The sequence below is a fragment of the Pipistrellus hanaki genome (assembly GCF_964339955.1).
Source record: "Pipistrellus hanaki genome assembly, chromosome: 10".
Taxonomy (NCBI): Eukaryota; Metazoa; Chordata; class Mammalia; order Chiroptera; family Vespertilionidae; genus Pipistrellus; species Pipistrellus hanaki.
The window spans coordinates 13,635,175-13,656,465 of NC_140512.1; the positions used below are offsets into that span (position 1 = coordinate 13,635,175).

The 21,291-nt window shown below is 34.2% G+C and overlaps 1 protein-coding gene and 1 long non-coding RNA gene across 5 annotated transcripts in view; one reads left to right on the forward strand and one right to left on the reverse strand.

Moving 5' to 3' along the window:
• The window catches only part of CDK13 (cyclin dependent kinase 13), a gene marked incomplete at its 5' end in the record, with an annotated part of 96,120 nt that overhangs the window by 8,983 nt on the left and 65,846 nt on the right, over window positions 1–21,291 (reverse strand). For 2 of the 4 annotated variants that reach the window (XM_084896412.1, XM_084896410.1), the window contains 4 exons: window positions 928–1,133; window positions 2,832–2,879; window positions 8,786–8,917; window positions 9,493–9,609. In XM_084896412.1, coding sequence (XP_084752538.1) covers window positions 928–1,133; window positions 2,832–2,879; window positions 8,786–8,917; window positions 9,493–9,609 — 503 coding nt within the window. The remainder of the gene's footprint in view (window positions 1–927; window positions 1,134–2,831; window positions 2,880–8,785; window positions 8,918–9,492; window positions 9,610–21,291) is intronic. The other 2 variants (XM_084896413.1, XM_084896411.1) reach the window with 1 other exon arrangement.
• On the forward strand, window positions 2,897–21,244 carry LOC311628844. Its single transcript, XR_014796088.1, has 2 exons — window positions 2,897–5,480; window positions 11,789–21,244. It is a non-coding gene; the product is annotated as an uncharacterized lncRNA (long non-coding RNA).

Sequence of the window (21,291 nt, forward strand, 5' to 3'; positions counted from 1 at the left end):
AATGAAAAAGTTTGAAATATTCTGAGTTACCAAAATGTGACTAACAATTAAATGCTGTTGGAAAAATGGTGCTGAAATACTTGTTCAATGCAGGATTACCATAAATGTTCAATTTATGAAAATTGCAGTATCTATGAAGTGCAATAAAGTGTAGCACAATAAAACAAAGTATGCCTGTATTTATTTCAGATCCGTCTGTCTACACACACACACACACACACACACACACACACACACACATACACACACACAATAAGCTAAATCTGAATGCTTTCTGGTCTCTCGAGGCCAAATGAGGGAGCAGATTCCATTTTTGAAAAAGTTAACATTGAAGAGATTGATTTCTCATGAAAAAGCTTACTCTTACAACATTGAGTTAGAGGGAAAATTTAAGTTTTCCCCAAATATCCTTCTTTGTCACCCTTCAAAGTCATTTGTGGCACAAAATCAGATTCCAATCTTTTGAGATTCTATAATATAATGGGAAATATATTAAGAGTAATTTCTGAGGACATTATAGACAGTATAAAAGAGCTTCTATTATAATTTTGGTTGTTTTCTTATATCCCTCTTACTTCTTGAGCATTCAGACATTAAATGCTGAGCCTCAGTGAGAACAGTGTTAGCAAAAGACCTACTGATTCCTGTACTAAGAGAAAAAAGAAAGTAGAGAAATCTGATTAATAACTAGTCATATATAATTTGAGTCCCTCTTTGTTAAGTTCATCTTACCTTGAGGTTGCTTACTATTGTGATGCCAGTACCAGTGACACATCTGTACTGGCACAAGTAAATAACAAAGAAATATCAAGTTCAGTGAATAAACCTTAATGTTCAACTTTTAACCTCCCACACTTTAGCATAAGAACAATATAATCAACAGTAGCCACAAAACAACTGGAAGAAGACCATGGGAGCATTACTGACCAGGTGCCACATTCGAGTTGCCCTGAGATTTCAGTTGTGAAGTTGGCAGCACACCCTGGGGTGTGTTCGTTCTGCTGTCATCCAAGCCCAGAGACAAGTCCTTTTTGGGGGCTTTAACTGTGGAAACATCATCAGTCATGCCCATTTGCTTCTGTCTTCTTCGCTTTTTACTCCACAACTCATGACAGTCTTGCCATAAAGGAAGGCTAGAAAAAAAAAGAATCAAATGGTTTCTCAGTGGCATTTCTTAACAACTAATATTTCTAAACAACCAAAATGCCACTCCCACACCCCTGCAAGTTGTTCTTGAAGACTTGACACACAGGCTGTACAACTGTTCCAATAACAATTGGCCTTGATGCACACCTCCTTCAGTACTTCATCTTTATAAATAGACTGTGGCTTCTGAATAATCAACAAATAATCATTTATTAAAACTATAAATGAAGAGTGTAAGGTCAGCCCTAGCTGATTTGGCTCAGTGGATAAAGTGTCGGCCTGCAGACGGAAGGGTCCTGGGTTTGATACCGGTGTCAAAGGCACATGCACAGATTGCGGGTTTGATCCCCAGTAGGGGGAATGCAGGAGGCAGCCAATCAGTGATTTTGCATCACAATGTTTCTATCTCTCCCTCTCCCTTCTTCTCTGAAATCAATAAAAATATATTTTTAAAAAGGAATGTATAAAAATAGGTTACATTTATCCTTGGTACAGTCTTTTAAAGCCAATTCTTATCATAGAACATCATACATTGAATACAATATTACAAAAGGCAAAAAATATGCCATTTGCAGAAATTAGACTAGACAGAGGATTGAAAGTACACAGACTAGGACATAACAACTGTGAAAATTTTTCTTGCAAAAACTTTTAACTTTTTAATACCCTCGTATTTGCTTCTGTAAGCTAATGTCCTAGAATTAAACTGATGCTAGAGGAATTTCAAAAAAAGAAAATCCAGGCTCATTATTCATCAACAAAAGTTTTGAATAGCTAGCAAGTATCATCAAAATTACCTTCAATTATGAAACAACTCTACCTGAATGTAATTTCATAAACCTGACAACAGTGCAGAATAACTTTTGCTTAAAAAGAGACTTAAGTATTTGATTTATAAACGTTTGTTTACCCTAATAATCCAATATTATGTCTATTTAAAGAAGAGAAAATTAAGGCTTGGAAAGGTTAATAAACTTGCCCAGAATAACTACAATTTTTCTTAAGAAGCCCTGACCTGATGATGTAAGTCTGCAGTCTTCAGCTTATATATGTTTTCCTCTAAGGATACATGAAGACTTTTTTTTTTTTTAATTGTTTTAAAATAATTTCTATATCCACATGTCCTTTTTCCTACAACTGATCTTTGAGAATGGCCTGCACATTCAGCAAATTCTTTCATACCTCCTCTTTTACAGTTATTCTTATCTCATGTTATAAAAGAAAGGCATATGCAACAACATGGTTGAGTCTTAGCAATGTAATATAGTATTACGTTAAAAAAAATCATTCCCAAAAGATTACAAATAGCATGACCCCCTTTTATAAAATTAAAAACTAAAATTTAAAAATATAAATTACTATGAGTACATGTAGATGGCAACAAAAAGTATATACAAAAGAAAACAGGGATGATGGTTACTTCAGTACAGGAAGGCAAAGGGATATGGATTGTGGAGTAGGGTTGGAGTGGGGAAAGGTATGATATGATTAAAGTAGATTATTTTCAAGATTCTAGCTTTCATTTGGTAGGCTCATAGCTGCTTATCAACATCATTTAAAATAACTAATTAGGTAACTAAAGGGGAAAAAAAGAGAGCCATGCATGGACCAACGATGAGTGATACAAGGATTATGATTAAACCAAGTTTATGCACCTGAGGTCCAAAAACAAAACAAAGGCATACCTCTTAGCCATCTTACTATGATGCATTGCCTCAGCGTGTAATAACCTCCTGGAGTAACAAACAAAGGGACAATTTGAAATGTTGATATAGGGAAGCTGTAAGGCATCATAATCCCACCAAAGCCTTTCCTCTCTTTTTTCTCCCCCTTGCCCCTCTCTCTGTGTGTGCATGTGTTTTTTTTATAAGATGTGCAGCATTAGCCTCTGCTGGGATATTCTGAATTCAGACATACTGCAGTAACGAGTGATTTTATTTCCACCATCCAAATATTCTGGGAATGCATGGCTCTTATGAAAGAGTCCCATGAATGTAAAACAAAAAAAAATCCACTAAAAGGGCCGAAGCTGGTTTGGCTCAGTGGATAGAGCGTCGGCCTGCGGACTGAAAGGTCCCGGGTTCGATTCTGGTCAGGGGCACGTACCTTGGTTGCAGGCATATCCCCAGTGGGGGTGTGCAGGAGGCAGCTGGTAGATGAATCTCTCTCATCGACGTTTCTAACTCTCTATCCCTCTCAATTCCTCTCTGTGAAAAATCAACAAAATATATTTTTTTAAAAATCCACTAACAGGGCTTTGTTCCCTCCCATAATTTAAAGGCAAGAGATTCTTTATGGATGATTTCAACACTCATCTTTAGGTCAGATAAACATCACCCAACAAATAGCTAACACAGTATTAAGTCAGTGTTGCTAACTAACAGATGCACCAGGAATGTTTTCTAGGATGAACACATTTTTATGTTCTTTTCTGAAGGTTCAAATACTGGCACAGCCACTTATTGTGTCTCATTAGGCAAGTAATGACCTCTGTGCCTCAATTTTAAAAATGAGATAACTATACATGATAGGGTAGAGGTAATATATGTTAATATATGTAAGTGCTTGGGCATGGTTAGGCAATATATTCATGTTTGATTCCATTTATCATCATTCAATAAGGTAGCTTAAAGCTATTGTTATTAAATCATACCATGAAATATTTATGCAAATATAGCTGGTCACATTTTACTTTATGCATTATTTAAGACTTTATACTTGCTATGAAGGAAAAAAAATTATAGGCTAGGTGCCATTCTAATTCACTTTTTAGCAATTTTTTTTCTCTTTTCATTAATTTGACAGGACATCTAACACAATTAAGAGAGTTACTTTTTTATATTTTTTAATACTCCACTCTCATTTGATTATTCTTAAAATATTGATCAGAAGAGTGTATTACACACACATATTTCCTAAAGGAATACCATGCCTTTCTTCATTGTCCTTAGTTCATAAATAATTTGTAATTTTAATTATCTATTACATATTATAAAATGAAAGATAAGATAGTTTATAATACCTTTTTATTTAAATATTAGATTGACATCTTTATAATTTTACCTGACTGCCTTAGTGATATATCCCATAACTTATTACTTGTTTACAGAATTTTCATCAAAATGTGTATTAATGTTTATTTTTAATGAAAAAAAATGTAGTCAGGTACATTCTGATAAAAACAGTGAATTTAGGTATTACATTTGACAATATGAACAGTGTTTCCAGTTAAGTTATGTGGGAGACACTTTTCATAAGTTGAAGGGAATACATCTATAGTTCCAAGGTTTTGACAGAAACATATACTTTAAAAATTCCTAACCTTTTCTAAGTATACTGGTTTAAACACGTATGAATTAAAAAACAAAAAAAAAAGTAACAAGTATCAGAGCTATTTTAATAGGTATTCATAAAGCTTCTTTGGTTCACTTTCCCAAAATTTGAAAAATTAAGTGATTAATGACTGAATAACTTATCTTTTGGCAAGTCATGGGGTTTCCAGGCTTTACTGTCAGAAAAATTAAAGGAGGAAAAATCTTAAGTTTATATTTTAAAGATCATTAAAATAACATTAGATGACAGATTACTATGTGGTTTTGGAAATATAATATGGAGGGAATTTAAAACTCAGTGATGTAACTATGACAAAACTCCACCTATTCTCAAATGCTTGTTTACAATGTACTTATTAAAATAATATTAAAATTAATGTGGAACTGTTGCATTCTAGAATAAGTACTATTAATTGATATGCAAATTACATGGGGAAATTAGCCCTATTTATTTTATTAGGTTGCTTTTCCAACAAAATCTAATATTTTTCCCCTTTTCTAAATTGAAATACATGCTATTAATATTTGCAATGACAAATTAATCAAGAAGAAAAAGAAAACTGTAGTCAGTTTTCAAAAACAAAATTTCCATTTATGTGTATACATATGTTTTAAAAATGTATAACAAGATAATCAATTAATACTTTGGAGCAAAAATATATGTTGCAGTAAAAATCTACAGAAGCAATGTAAGTTCAAAATGAAAAAAAAAGAGCAATGTCAAATTGTTAGTTTCGTCATACATTTTTCTTGTTGTTGTTAATCCTCACCAAAGGATGCTTTTCCACTGATTTTTTGAGAGAATGGGAGGGAGGGAGGGAGATAGAGAAACATGACGTGAGAGAGACACATCGATTAATTGTCTTGTGCATGTGCCCCAGGGACCCTGGATCAAGCCTGCAACCAATGTGTGCGCCCTTCTGAGACCCTTCAGTCTATCCACTAAACCAAACAGGCACGACTCTTCACATATTTTCTAAGGAAATGTTTGGGAATATAAAGGTAAGATATTTTTATGTCATTGAATATATTTTTAAGAGTGATATAACTGCTCTATTTAAGTGTCAATGTTTATGATACATTGAAAATTACATCTTTTGCAACTATTTAAACCATTGATTTTAAAAATTTAGATGTCAATTAAAATGTACTTTTATACAGTTTTACCAGAATTCTTTCATGTGTACTACTTAAACCAACATGTCAATTTACAATAGATCAACTTAGACATTATCAATATATAAGAAAAATTACATTATATTCCTCTTGATATGATAAAGCAGAAAGCACACGTTACTATCTAGCTAATTCTTGCAAAAAATAAATAAAAAAGAAGTTACTCTAATCCTTATATTTAAAAAAAAAAAAAAGGCAATTAAAGTCAGATTTTAGGCCAAAACCGGTTTGGCTCAATGGATAGAGCGTCGGCTTGGGGACTGAAAGGTCCCGGGTTCGATTCCAGTCAAGGGCATGCACCTTCGTTGCGGGCATATCCCCAGTAGGGGGTGTGCAAGAGGCAGCTGATGATTCTCTCTCATCGATGTTTCTAACTCTCTATCCCTCTCTCTCCCTCTCTGTAAAAAATCAATAAAATATATTAAAAAAATAATAATAAAGTCAGATTTTAGAATGTTTTACAAAACAGCTAGCTTGGTGTCAATATCATAAAAATCTTTTCCAAACAGTGGTTAAAGACTGAAAACACATGACAGCTAAATGAAATATGTAAGCTCTGCTCTAAAACAAAGGCTATAAAAGAAAATTATTATGGAGAAATTTGACTATGGGCTATCAGATATTACAATGTTAAATTTCTTATGCTTTATACAGAATTAGTCTTAGTTCTTATAGAATCACTTATAAATGAAGCATTACTTCCACAATATATTATTTAAACAGTTCAAATAAAAGTTTACATAGATTGATAAAGCAAATATGTCCAAATATTAACTGTTAAATCTACGAGAACATATGAATGCTCATTGTATTATTTTTTCTATTTTAATGTAAATGAGAAAATTTTCAAATCCAAAATTGAAAAAAATTCTTTAAAGGAATACTAGAGCCAGTTTCATGACAGCTAATAGCTACTGATGAGCAAAACAAAAACCCATGAGACAATTCAACAATTAATAATTCAGGTCCCTCAAAATACCAGACTAGAGGCCTGGGGTACAGATTTGTGCACCAATGAGGTCCCTCGGCCTGGCCTGTGGGATTGGGCCGAAACTGGCTAACATCCCTTGAGGGGTCCCAGATTGCGAGGGCGAAGGCCAGGCTGAGGGACCCCACTGGTGCACGATTGGGGCCAGGAAGGGACTGTGAGAGGGCTCTAGTGCATATCTGACCCATCTTGCTCAGTCCTGATTGGCTGAACTCCAACAGCAAGCTAACCTACCAGAGTGTCTGCTCTCTGGTGGTCAGTGCACATCATAGTCAGCAGTTGAGTGGCCTTAGCATATTATTAGTATACTAGAGGCCCAGTGCACAAAATTCGAGCATGGTGGGGAGGGGGCGAGTTTCCCCTCAGCCCAGCCTGCACCCTCTTCAATCTGAGACCCCCTTGAGAGATGTCCAACTGCCTGTTAGACATCCCTCTCACAATCTGGGACTGCTGACTCCCAACCACTTGCCTGCCTACCAGCCTGACCACCCCCTAACTACTCCCCTGCCAGCCTGATAGACGCCTGACTGCTCCCCTACTTGCCCTCCCCTGCCAGCCTGGTCCCCCCCCAACTGCCCTCCTCTACAGGCCTGGTCCCCCCCAAGTGCCCTCCCCTGTAGGCCTAGGCACCCCTAACTGTCTTCCCCTGAAGGCCATCTTGTGGTGGCCATCTTTGACCACATGGGAGTGGCCATATTGTGTGTTGGGAGTGATGGTCAATTTGAATATTACCGCTTTACCGCTTTATTAGATAGGATTATGCTTTGGTTGAACTGATGACTGAACAACCAGACACTTAGCATATTAGGCTTTTATTTATTTATTTATTTTTAAGTAGATTCTTTTTTTTTTTTTAAAGACTATTATCCCATTTTTTTATATATATATATATTTTATTAATTTTTTACAGAGAGGAAGAGGGAGGGATAGAGAGTTAGAAACATCGATGAGAGAGAATCATCCATCAGCTGCCTCTTACACACCTCCTACTGGAGATGTGCCCACAACCAAGGTATATGCCCTTGACTGGAATCGAACCCGGGACCTTTCAGTCCGCAGGCCGACGTTTATCCACTGAGCCAAACTGGTCTCGGCTAGGCTTTTATTTTATAGGATATATCCTTTAAGCCTTTCAAATCATCTCCACAAAGAGATGATTTGTATACAGCAAAAACTTAATGAAGCTGAGTATGAAGGTCTCACAGAAATATTGTAAACCCAATCTAAGTGATAAGTGAGAGAGTCAGGATTTGAACTTCAAAGCCCATGTTTGTTCATTTATAATATGTTAACTGTATTAAATGGAAACATTTTATTATTGTACACACAGGCTTGTTTTATGACACTCATCAACATTTTTTAAATTATTATGAAAATGCCTTCTAAGTTTCTAGATCTTGCCAAGAAGAACCACCAAATCATCTGCTTTGTCCTCTCCCTGTCTCCAAATCAATCTTAGAGAAATTATAGGAGCCATAAGAGAGTAAAGTTTAAAAAAACCCAGCTATTCTGACTCCCAAACTTGATGCATTCCACCCTTCCTTTCCCCACTGGACAATAAACTAATTTTATACAGGCTTTTAATACTAATATTCTTTTATCCAGTGATTAAACATTTTATTATATAGTCTGCCAAGGAATATATTAGAACTTCTTTCTCTTACTGGACTAACTAGAGTTTGAGAGTGGGGTCCACCCTTTACTGTATTTGTATTCTTGGGCAAGTTTCTTAACCTCTTTGAGCCTGCTTCCTCCTCTGTAAAATTGTGATGATGATAATAATACTCACCTCAGAATACTATAAAGATGAATGTAACACAACAAAAATGTTTAGCATTAGCACTCAAAATTTTAGCAACACCAACTAATAGTATAAGCAGTAGTATGGGTACTACAATAAGCTGCAGCATTAATATCTTCTTTGAATTAAAATATATTAATAAAATTAGCTAGAGGAAGACTACTTTTGTTAGTCCTATGGTTAGCTGAACATTAAGCATTCTAGATATGCAAATTATATATTTTATACTGTTATTCTTTTTATTTATTCTTTTTTTTTTTTTTTTCGGATAGTTACATCCAGATGTTATTGAACCCGTCCCGTTTCTTTGCATATGGGATCTAATGATAGAAAGCCACTTACTCCGGTGGGGGCATCTTTGAGGGTTCCACATCCCGTAGGAACTCACACTGAAGAGCCTGCTCTGCAGTGCAGCGCTTACTAGGATCCAAGGCCAGCATGTAATCAAATAAGTCTAGTGCGGCTGCAGGAATACTGACATGAGAGGATTAGAAAAGTTATTCGTGGTCTTTGACACAAGTTTAATGTTTCTTTAGAAGCTTATTACAAGTACTAGCATTTTATAACATGTTTATAATAACTTATTCCAGTAAATACCAATTTTCTTTTGAAAAATACGTTCACATATTTTTATAACTATCATTCTAATAATTTTAGTTTTGTCAAACAACAGTATATTTTATTACTCCATGGGCAATTTGCTGTCATAACACAAATTAAGAATTGAACAGAAAAGTTTCCTACAATAAAAATAAAAGCCTGAGCTCAAATTGAAAGATGTTCCAATCAAATTTAAAATAATGTTAAAGTTTTTTCTATGTAAATACCAAATCTAACACACAAACCCAAACCAGTGGTTCCATAAAGGTGGTGAAATGGTAATTTGCATGTAGCAAAGGGAAACTCAAAATAAAATGATACAGAATAATTGTGATAGATCTACTTTGTGTCAGTAGAGAATTGAGTAACATTTAACATTCATAGTAAATAACTAAAAAATAAACAAAAACATTCAATGCAATATGGATGTTTAAGCAACCCCTTCTTACAAAACAAATTCTTCTCTTAACTTTCGACGATATTGCTTCTTTGGTTTCATGGTGTTGAAATACGGTAGTTTGATTACATCGGGCCACACTGCAGGACATGGACTCCCACATATACGGCTAAACACACAAAAAGAAGTACATCACTATAAATTACACAGACAAAATAATACATACAACTGCCATACAAAACATCAACTCATTTAAGTCCTGACATAAATATAATTTTATTAAATATTTCACTCAGCTCAACGTGATTATTTGTTTTAAGAAATCAATTTATTTTCAGTGGATACATCTAATACTCCAAACATTCCAGTTCCTAGAAGGAAACCTTATTTATAAAATCAAATCTTAAAGGGTAACACTCAAAATATGCTGATCATATGTTGAACAAAATAATTTTATCCCAATAAATTAAGAAACAAGAGTTTAGTATATGCTTTTCTCTGATTATTATAGGTACCTGTCATTTACCTCTTTTCATGAATATAATGAAGTTTGCAATAAAAGCAGAAACAGATATACTGCACTCAGGAAGATAAGTACATTGTAAATGAAGACTATTAAATTCTGTCAACTGGTTAACCCTAAAAGTAACATTCTTGAAATATTTAAGTTCTTTAAAATGATGCCACAGATTTCAAGGTATTAAGAAATTTTAACTGCTTTACTCTCTGCTTATCTGTATCTTGAAAACAGTAATTTTTAAAAAGGTATTTTTTAAATAATCTCACCTGAGATGTTTTTGCACACACACAGACACACACACACACACACAGGGAGAGAGAGAGAAAGAGAGAGAGAGAGAGAGAGAAATTCAGAGAGAGAGAGAGAGAGAGAGAGAGAGAGAGAGAGAGAGAGAGAGAGAGAAATTGAGAGACAGAGAGAGAGAGAGAGAGAGAGAGAGAGAGAGAGAGAGAGAGAGAGAGGTCAATGTGACAGAGAAACATCAATTGGTTGACTCCCATATGCAGTATGTGACCTGCTTGGGAATCAAAGCACAACTTTTTGGTGTTCAGCAAGCATGTCAAACTCAAAGGCTAACATGGGCCAAACAAATAAGATTTAAGTTTTTGTGGGCCGCAAAAAAAAAAAAAAAAAGCTTTAATTTTCATGGAAACATAGGTTTATTTCAAGAAAGACATGCTAAATACAAAGATGAAATGAGTAACCGTTAATATAAATTATAGAACATTTTAATAAAAATTAATATTTTTAACATTAACTTACCAGACACTGAATAACTGCACAAATTAATAAGCATATCACAAATAAATCTATTTTTCTTGTTCTCCAAAGGCAAAATACTTCCTGTTGCGCACACCAAGCAAGTCAGTACATGACTAATGACATGGCAATTGACCGCTAAAATATTCGTAAGGCGCGTAAGGAAAATGAATGCAACACAGTAACAGTAGTCAGTCATTAGCGAACACTGTAGTTTGTTATTAATAATTATGTGTAACAGAATATTTAAAAATCAAATTACAAAATTTTTATTAAAATGTTTCTTACGTAATTATATTGGCTGGGCCACAAAAATATTCATTGTGGGCTACGAGTTTGACATGCTGGTTTGGTGTACAGGACAACAGTTCCAATCAACTGAACCACCCAACCAGGGTGAAAACCCTCATAATTATTTTATTAATTAGTAAGTCTTTGTTACAATAATTTATAGAAGAAATGCTATAACAAATAGGCAACTCCAACTAGTAAATAGTTAAAAACTGATTTTGGTAATAGATAAAAAAAATGGTTAAATATGCTTAACTTGAATATACTAAATCTCAAGGATAAAATATATAGTATATAAAATGATCAGCTGGTCTTTAAATGTAAAAAGAAAAGGCCCATGTGTTGATGACTAAAAATATTCTATACATACATAATTGTAAATGTATGTCCCAAAGTGCATAAGCATTTGACAAGTGAAACTGCCATTCTCAGAAACACATATTTATTATTTAAGAGAACCTCTGACACTTTTAAAATTACATGTCAACCAAACTGTGCTTTTTGTTTCAATATATGATAATCTCCCTTATCTATGAGGGATATGTTCCAAGACCCTTAATGGATGCCTGGAACCACGAATAGTAATAAACCCTATGTATGCAATGTTTTTTTCCTATACATGCATACACACTAATGGTCAAGTTTAATTTATAAATTAGGCACAGCCAGAAATTAACAACCCTAATAATCAAATAGAAAAATTATAACAATATTCTGTAATAAAAGTTATATGAATGTGATCTCTCTCAAAATGTCTTTTCTTTTTTATTGATTTCAGAAAGGAAGAGAGTGAGAAAAAGATGGAAACATCAATGATGAGGATTGGCTGACTCCTGCATACACCCTGATTGGGGATCGAACCCACAACCTGGGCATGTGTCTCAAAAACCTGTTAACCGGGGAGTTCCCTTTTTAATTACGCAACATACAATGGGCGCATACTCTTTCACTAGGACGTGTCAGTACGTCACACCCAGTGGACCTAATTTTACATTATTATTTTTTTAATTTATACTTAATTAAAATAAATGGAATATGTATTTTTTGTTTATATATAAAGCACAAAGGAAAATACAAAATTACAAACAAATAGAAAAGAATAACAACAACAAAATGGAAACATCAAATTAAAAAATTATAAATTTTACAAACAATAATAAAGATTACAAAAAATATATACTGTCCCTCTCAGGGCGCAACATATATTTCAAGGACGTATTCATACGTCCTACCGGTTCCCGATATTGTTTATGTTTGACGTATTTATACGTCCCGCTCGGTTAACAGGTTAACCAGGAACTGAATCTGCCACTTCTTTGTGTACGGTATGATGCTCCAACCAACTGATCAACACCAGCCAGGGCTCTCTCAAAATATCTCACTGCACTGCACTCACCCTTATCCAGTGTGGGCACCCTGGATAAAAGGATGATTCATGTTCCCCATGGGAAGAAATGGGCTGACGTAAGATTTCATCATTGCACTACTGGGAACATCACATAATTTAAAACTGTGATTTATTGCTAGAATGTTACATTTAATATTTTCAGACCAACGGTAACCAAAATTGAAACCACAGATAACGAGGACTACTGTAGTTTTTTTATTTTTATAAGCCCAAGCTTTAAGAAAAGTACCCAAATCTTATTCTTTGTCCACTTCCAATCTTTTCTCTCTTAAGAAAAAAAGCCAAACTCAGGAGTACGGCCTTTTATAATTTGGTCCCAACTGCCTTCCCTACTCTCATCTCCCAATTCCTCTCTTCCCACAGACCAACCATGCCTGCATACTGCTGCTCAGATTCCTTTCTTCCTGGATGCTACCTAGCTGAATCTTTATCATTTCTCAAGTGTCAGATAAAAAGCAATTCATTCAGAGAGGTCTTCTTTATCCCCAATACTACTCAAAATGATTGCTCTTTGCATGCTACTTGTTTCCTTTGATACTATATCATCCTACTTTGTATTTTAGTTGTTTACATGTACATTTGTCCTACTAAATTATAATTTGGGAACCATGACCTTTAAACAATATACAGGTGGGAAAAGAAATAAGACAAATATGTTAATGTCAAAGAGAAGTAGTCAGGCAAAAGCATGGAAGTAGCTAAATTTAGACATTTCGGAGGGAGACTAAGAAAATCAGTACAGGAGGAATTTAGAGCTCAGGGAGGCTTACCTGGAAGATAAACAGATGCCACACAATTCAGTTTTAAGAGGCAGTTTGCCTAACTAAAGCTGACCCTTAAACAATACAGTTCTTATAATATACACAGATCTTTTTCAGTAAATGTATTTTATAATTTTAACATCTTTTCTCTAGTTTTCTTTATTATAAGAATACAGAATATATGTAACAAAATATTTATTAACTGACTTTCTATTATTTGACAAGGCTTCTTGTCAATAGTAGGCTATTAGTAGTTCAGTTTTGGGAGAGTCAAAGTTATACTCAGATTTGACTGCATCTGGGGTCGGTGACCCAACTTCCCATGTTATTCAAATGTCAACTGTATAATGAAGACAAATTTTAGAACTGAATCCTGTGTGATAATGATCAAATTGTACTGCATAAGAATTTGTTTCTTCTTTCATAAAACAGAGATTCATTTTACTTAAGAGCTATGAAATTAAATGAGCTAGCATCCTGGCCCATTAATCTACACTAATAAAAGAGAAAGATGCAAATTGACCATATCTTCTCGACGCCCACCAGCAAATAAGTATACAAATTAACCCATCAAAGATTGTGGGTTAATTTGCATACACAGGCACTGAGTGGCAGGGGGCAAGATGCTTGCATCATTGCCATGGCAAGGACACAGGCATTCTGCACCACCCCAGCCACTCTGGGCAGCCTTGAAAGATGGAAAGGTGGCTCCTGGCTGGAGCGAAAGCAGTGCCAGCAGCCAGGGGAAGGCAGGCCCACTCTTGCACTAATCTTTGTGCATTGGGCCTCTGGTAGCTTTCAATAAATATCAGTTTCATTACCTCTTAGCTAAAGAGTTTCAATTATTTCATTAAATATGTGGTGAAAAATTATCTAAGTCTTAAAGTTATCAATTGGTAGCAGCATACAGGATGGAACAGACATACTGAGGCTTGGAAAGTTACTAGAAACTAGGGAAGCAGATAGGAATTGATAATAACTATGTATTAGCAACATCTGTGCCTGGTGATCAGCGAGCTATCCCAAAATCATGTCCTAAAATGTATCATATGCTAAAACCCAAATATCTGAGGTCTAAATTTGGAATCTATTCTTATCTGACTTTTATATTCTGATGTCAATATTATATGACAGTTTTACATTTTTTATGAGACTGGCAGGACAAACCCGTCTCTCTACCTACCTATTCCTCTAATTAGTCCTCTCAGAATTTCCTTGCAGATAAAATATATAATCAATACTGCCACACTCCAAAAGTAAGAGCATCCTATTGGAATTCAACTACTGCTCTGAATTTATAGATTAATCCAGAAAATATTGCTATCCTTACAAAGCTTAAAATTTCTATCACAAAAATATTAAACTTTATACTTCACTCATTTTCATATATATTTTTTCAATTAGATCTTGTATATTTCTTTTTACAGGTGTGTTTTGTTTTTACTTTTTAAAAATTTGTTCCTATCCTTATTGTATTTCCTAAGCAGTAAGTAGGAAAGTTTTACTGTAGGAAAAGCTTGAAATCTGAGATAAAAATTTTAGGCAACCATCTGAGATTCTATGATCCCTAACCGTTTTAACAGTTGTCTCTTTGAGGCTTTCTAGGTTAATACTAGTAACTAAAGTTGTATTACCTATATATATTATAATTAGTTGTATTAATTGTATTACCTGTAATCAGAATTCATCCATTTTTTTCGAATGAGTGTACCTCTTTATCATTATGGGATGTTACATTATATAGTAATTTCCAATCAATGTTAGAATGATATTGATGCACTACACAATACTGGGTAATTTTGTTTTGTTTCTGATTTTAATGGGAGTACTTTCATTGTTTACCACTGGAAAAGATGATGACTTTGGTGTGAAAACAATACATAACAAAGATAGTTACAGGTACACAGAAATTCACCCACATATCCTGTTAAGGAAGCATTTATTTATTCCTTTTTACTATAGGTTTTGTTTTTGTAGCTTTAAATATTTAAAGGATGCTTTAGGTTAATCAGTTTAATTTTTAGAAACCTTATAATCATTACTGCATTTCCTTCCCTAAGCTACTAATGTAGTAAAAGATTTCCTTAATACTTGATTATCCTTACATTCAGACAAGGAATACCACCTAGGCCTAATAAAAGTACTATTATTTTAGTAACATGCTGCATTCTACTTGTTAATTTGTCCTGCATCAATACTCATGTGAGATTGGTATAAAGCAGCAGTTTTCAAAATTGAGGCCTTAGATCCTTCAAGGGCCTGGCACTTTGAAGGTATTAACTAAGACTTTATGTGCCCTTTTCAATGTGTTGACTTTCTACTGATAGTACAGAGCCAATAGTGGGTAAAACTACCAGAACCGTAACCTGATTCAAGGCAATGACAACAAACAAGGCAGTGAGTACTCTTCACTACCACACAATCTAGGGACAAGGTAGAAGCCAGTTCTACTTAAGAATGTATTTGTTGAAGCAGCAAAAAATATTAATGTATTAAACCCCAATACTTTGAGAAATCCTCTTTTTAACAGTCTCAGTAATGAAATAGAAAATACTCATGAAGCACTTCTACTGCACCACAAAATCTGATAGCTACCTTGAGAAGCACCTGAACAATTATTTGAGTTGCAAGCTGAAGTAGCTGCTTTATTCACGGATCACCTTTTTTACCTGCAAAAACAACTAACAAACTATGATCATTCAGACTTGGGTATCTGTCAGACATTTTCTCAAATACGTTCAAAGTCAGTTTGTTACTTCAGGAAGACAATTGCAATATTTACTGCCAATTACACAATTCGAGCTTTCAGGAGAAAAATCAGAATACTAGAAAGCTTGTTATCTACACCATGAAATTGACAGCTTCACAATAAATACCTACAGGGTCCTCTGCTGAGACCAGTGGTGATAATAAATAATATATAATAAAATGTTACATGTGGAAAAGATGCTCAACTCAGTGATACAATATTTTCCAAATGACCAATACATAATTTACAAAATCATCAGAGTTGTAAAAGATCCATTCAGATGGCAAAAGAGACCAATGGATTCAATATATTAGAGTACAAGGTATTCCTTCATTTGGTTTCAGATTGCACATTATAACTAACCTGTAAAAAAAATTACCATTTATTTAGTACAGCTTCAAAACAGAATATGCACAAAGAGTTGAAAAGACTGAGAACAGTGTATCACAGACATGAGGATCCCAGATGTACTTACTAAGCCAAACAGTAAAAGATTTGTACAGATATACAAATGCTACTCATTTCACCAATATTTATTTCCATTTAGGAAATAACGATTTTTTACGATTTTAGATGTTATTTTCAACCTATTATTTTTAAATGAATTAAAAGTCCTTTTAATTTCTGATGTGGTAAATATCAATAAATACTACCAACATAAACAAAAGCTCCTGGGATCTTTCATAATACTTAAAAGTGTAGATAAGTTTTGATTAAGAAGCACAAGTTTACGGAATTTTTTGTTATGATTTAAAAATTATATATTTGCTTCATTTTTTAAAAAATGGAAACTTTCCTTCTTTTCCTATATTCTGAAAAAAGCCAAAGCCTGTGCCTTTAATGTTTTTAAAATTTCACCTGATTCACCAAATAGGGCTGAGTCTTTGGAGGGAAAGAGTAGTGGAGGGAACAGAGGAAGGTTGGATAGAGAGAAGCAGGATTCTTCTTACTCCAATCTATTTTCAATTTCTTCCATGATTATGTCTTTTATTTCATATGTAACGTACACTGCGTGATATATAAACGGTCTTTCGCTGGCAGCTAGAAGTCTTAGAGTTAAAAGGGTTGACTCTTGTGTAAAAACATTTTTGCCCTCATTCATCCCATTATGTCCTCACCTTTGCTTTTCACTCTCTTTTTCCATCATTTTTTTTAAACTTTATTTTAGAGAGGGAAAAATCAGGAGCGGGAGAGGGAGAGAGAGACAGAAACGTCGATTTGTTGTCCCACTTGTTTATGCAATCACTGGTTGATTCTTACATCTTCCCTGACCAGGGAGAGACCTGCAACCTTGGTGTATCAGGAGGACACTCTAACCAACTCAGCTATCCGGCCAGGGCTTGCCATCACTTTTTAACTCATGCTCTTCTATCACAAAACTTTTGTGATATGCCCAAGATACTTTCTGGAGCAAGGCAACATACAGACTACTTGCGTACTATAGTAGTATAAAGCTCTTTAAGACAGATTCTGATTAGTATTCCCACTCTTGATCAGTTTACACATTATTTTTATAATCAAACTCTAGACCTCATCATTCCTGAGGTGTGTGGTGTTTTTCTTTTTTAAGATGGCAGAAATATCCCATTACTGCAAATAAGATGAGGGGGGAGGAGTATGTATTGGAAAACTTACATTTATTTAATTCTTATAGCCCTAAGCATAAGTCCTATTTTACTTGTGAAGAAACAAACATTACGGAACTTACCATAAGTCACAAGTGCAGGAAGTAGCTGATGGTCACTAGAACCGAGGTCTGTAAGGTTCCAAAGCCCACCCCTTTCAATATACTCTGCTGCCTCCTTCAAATCAGAGAGACTTGTTTCTTTTATCAGAAACTTCCATTTTCTCTTCATATTTTAAAAAATAATGCTATAGAATCAAAGTTGAAGCATCTTTTTCTGTTTTAAATATATCTTACCAACAAAACAAAAACATTCTGAAATATATAAATTGGATAGTAAAACAGATCCATGTTGAGATAAACAATTCCAGACTCTTGATGTGTTTGTTTTACCTAAATGGGATCAAATCAAACATAGACTTCTGGAAAACTGCTCTTTTATGGAATTATGCTGCTTTTCCATGTTAGTATCTTCAGATTTATCACTTCCTTGTTAATTACTATACACTTTGCTGCTAAGCAGATGGACTGAGCTTGCTTTCTTTTCCCATGTGGTTCACACTAAACTGAGTTAACGTGCTCATAAATAACTCAACTACACTCATGCCTCAGGATTTTGATTACTTTGCTGTTGCCTCATTTCTTTCAGATTTCTGCTCAAAAATTCCCTTATACCTACAACACTACCTTCTACCATTTTCCATCTCCATTCACATATAATCATTTGATATATTTTATTGTTTATGTTTGTTGTCTTTAACTAGAAAGTAAAAGAAGTTGAGTGCCAGTTATGAGACACTGAGGATATAGCCTCGACCCTCCATTGTATCCTAAAAGAACCTATGAGCTGGAACACAACCAGCAATCAATAAATACTATTCAATTAATCTCCTAACTTGAAATGTCTTTTGTATTATAATGTAAGGTCCATATAAACTTGTTTTATTTCTGGACTTTCCATATAATCTTATTGATTTATCTATGTATCATGTGCCAGTACAAAATAATCTTATTAGTGACTATAATTTTGCTTTAACATAAGCCAAAGTTTCCTTCTTTTTGAGAATTTTCTTTGTTATTGCCATATTTATCTTTCCAGGATGAACATAAAAAAAATCACACATCATTTTAAAATATGTTTTTTAAGTTCTCATTAGAATTACGATATAGAATGAATTATCATGTTTAAAAACAATTAAGCCTTCCTAGTCAAAAATAAGAGAAAGCTCTACAATAGTTATTCAATCTTCTTTATAGTTTTAAACAGGACATTGTAGTCTTCAATATATCTGGAGAATATATTGTGGTTTTTAAAAAAGCATCTTTCCTACCATATTTCTAACTGGTGATTATTGGTTCATATTTTATAAAAGCTATTGTTTTAATATGTATATATAACATATACTAGCACATTTTTGTGTATACACAAACACACTTTTCTTAACACTTCCCATTTTACCAAGTTTGTTATTTAAGATAGTTCAGGTAATTCCTTTCTGTTGCATACATGCATATATGTGATGTTATCTATAATAAAAGCATAACATGCTAATTAGACCGGACAGCCGAACGACCTTCCAGACAAATTTCATGCATTAGGCCTCTAAGTCATACATAAATTATGACAATACTGCCTTCATTTTTCCACTATTATACCTCTTATTGGACCCCTTTTCTAATTCTATTAGGTAACTGGTTAGTACTTCTAAAACACTCAAATAATACTAAAAGACAACTTTTTATCCTTCTTGTCTTTACTTTTAATATTTCACCACTAAATATTATTGAGGCTACTAATTTGTGGTACACATTTTTATTGTGTTAAAGAAATATCTCTCTACACTTCCTCAGTTTAGCAAGTTTTTATTTCTAGAAAATGCCTATTTAACACCTATCAAGATAAACATATTATTTTACTTCTATTAAAATGTAGTTATAAGAACAGACTTCCTAATACTGAAGTATCCTTGTATTCTTGAAGTGAACTTTACTTGACTTTTTGCAAGTAAATTTTCTAATGAAAAGCCTGACACTATTGAATTTTTGGACTAATATTCTATAGAAATTTTTCATGTTGTCATTGTCAATTTGATGTTTTTATCACACTAACTTTCTATAAAGTTTTATTTCTTATATGGTACTGAGAATTGGTTAGAAGTTCAGATACTAAGGTAAAACTGTCTACATTTGAATTTGAATTTTGTCACCATTCTAGTTGTTTGACCCTGGACAAATTCTTTATTTCTGTAAGGTCCATTTTTCTTAACTTATAAAAAGAAAACATAGGGTTGTCACAGAGCTCAACTGTGGCCAATTCAGGTGAAATTCTTAGAACAATGCTTGCATCATATGTGTGAACTTATTATTAAAATAGATGCCCTAGTATCCAATACAACGAGAACAAACAGTAACAGAAAAAAATGGTTAGAGGGAATCATTAAAAAAAAAAGATACACAGATACATAATTTAAACATTTTATTTTAACATGAAATTTATAATGAACATTTATTCTCCAATCTCCTGACAGAGCCAAGGCTTTCGCTTTGCACAGAGGATTCACTGAATGGGATTCTACATTAGCTTTCTTACACAAACCACATTCATACATATCAAAAACAATGAGTGTCTTCTAAATTTTTATGACTTTTCTTTCTAATTTATATCTATTTGCCAAACTTTAAGTCCTTGCAAAGCACTGCATCTGTCTATATTTAATTAAATGACAAATATACAGTAATAAAAAGTTGGTATAAAAGAATGGAAACAACTGCCTATTAGTCATCATACTCTTCAACTAGTGGGATAGTTAACAGAATTACTAGCTGCGAAAATTCAGCTTCCCATGTTACCTAAGCTAGTATTATTTACAGAAGAAATGGAAAGTTATCTATTAACCTAACAAGTCTACTGAAGGAAAAATTCATAGTATATTGGTATCTATGTCTCATATCAATTTCTTTTCTAAAACTTGTCATGCATTATTTTGAAACACTTATGCAAATCTTACAAATTGTAAATTAATCCTATATAATAAAGGGAAAATATGCAAATTGACCCCAAGAGCGGAACAACCAGTCTATGATGCGCTAACCACCAGAACGCTCAACGCAGGAGCTGTCCCCTGGTGGCTAGTGCGCTTCCACAGAAGGAGCGCCACTCAGCCAGAAGCCGGCTCATGGCTGGCCAGCTCAGCGGTGGTGGCAGGAGCCTCTCCCGCCTCTGTGGTGGCGCTAAGCCATTAGTCAGACATTCCCGAAGGGCTCCCGAGTTGCCAGAGGGATGTCTGACTGCCACCTTAGGCCAGATCCCCTGGGGAATGGGCCTAAGCCAGGAGGTGGACATCCCTGAGGGCTCCCAGACTGCGAGAGGGCACAGGCGGGGCTGAGGGATGAATTTTCATGCACCAAACCTCTAGTATTGTATATGGGGGGAAGCTCTTCTTTAAAAAAAATTTTTTTTTAATATTAAATGAAGAGAAAGGTGACGATGTATGATGATAACTTATAACCTAGGTCATAGGGTGGGCTCAAATCATGAAGACCTGTGCTTCATGATGAATAAATTTTGCTGTGTATACATACGTAGATACATATAAACATATATGCAAATGTATATGAGTATTTCTTTGCAATATCACAAAACATTAATTCTTCCATCCTGTCATACTTAATAAAAATGTACCTACCATTCATTTTCTCCTCCCTCATATTTACTCAGCCTATCCCAATCCCATCTTTT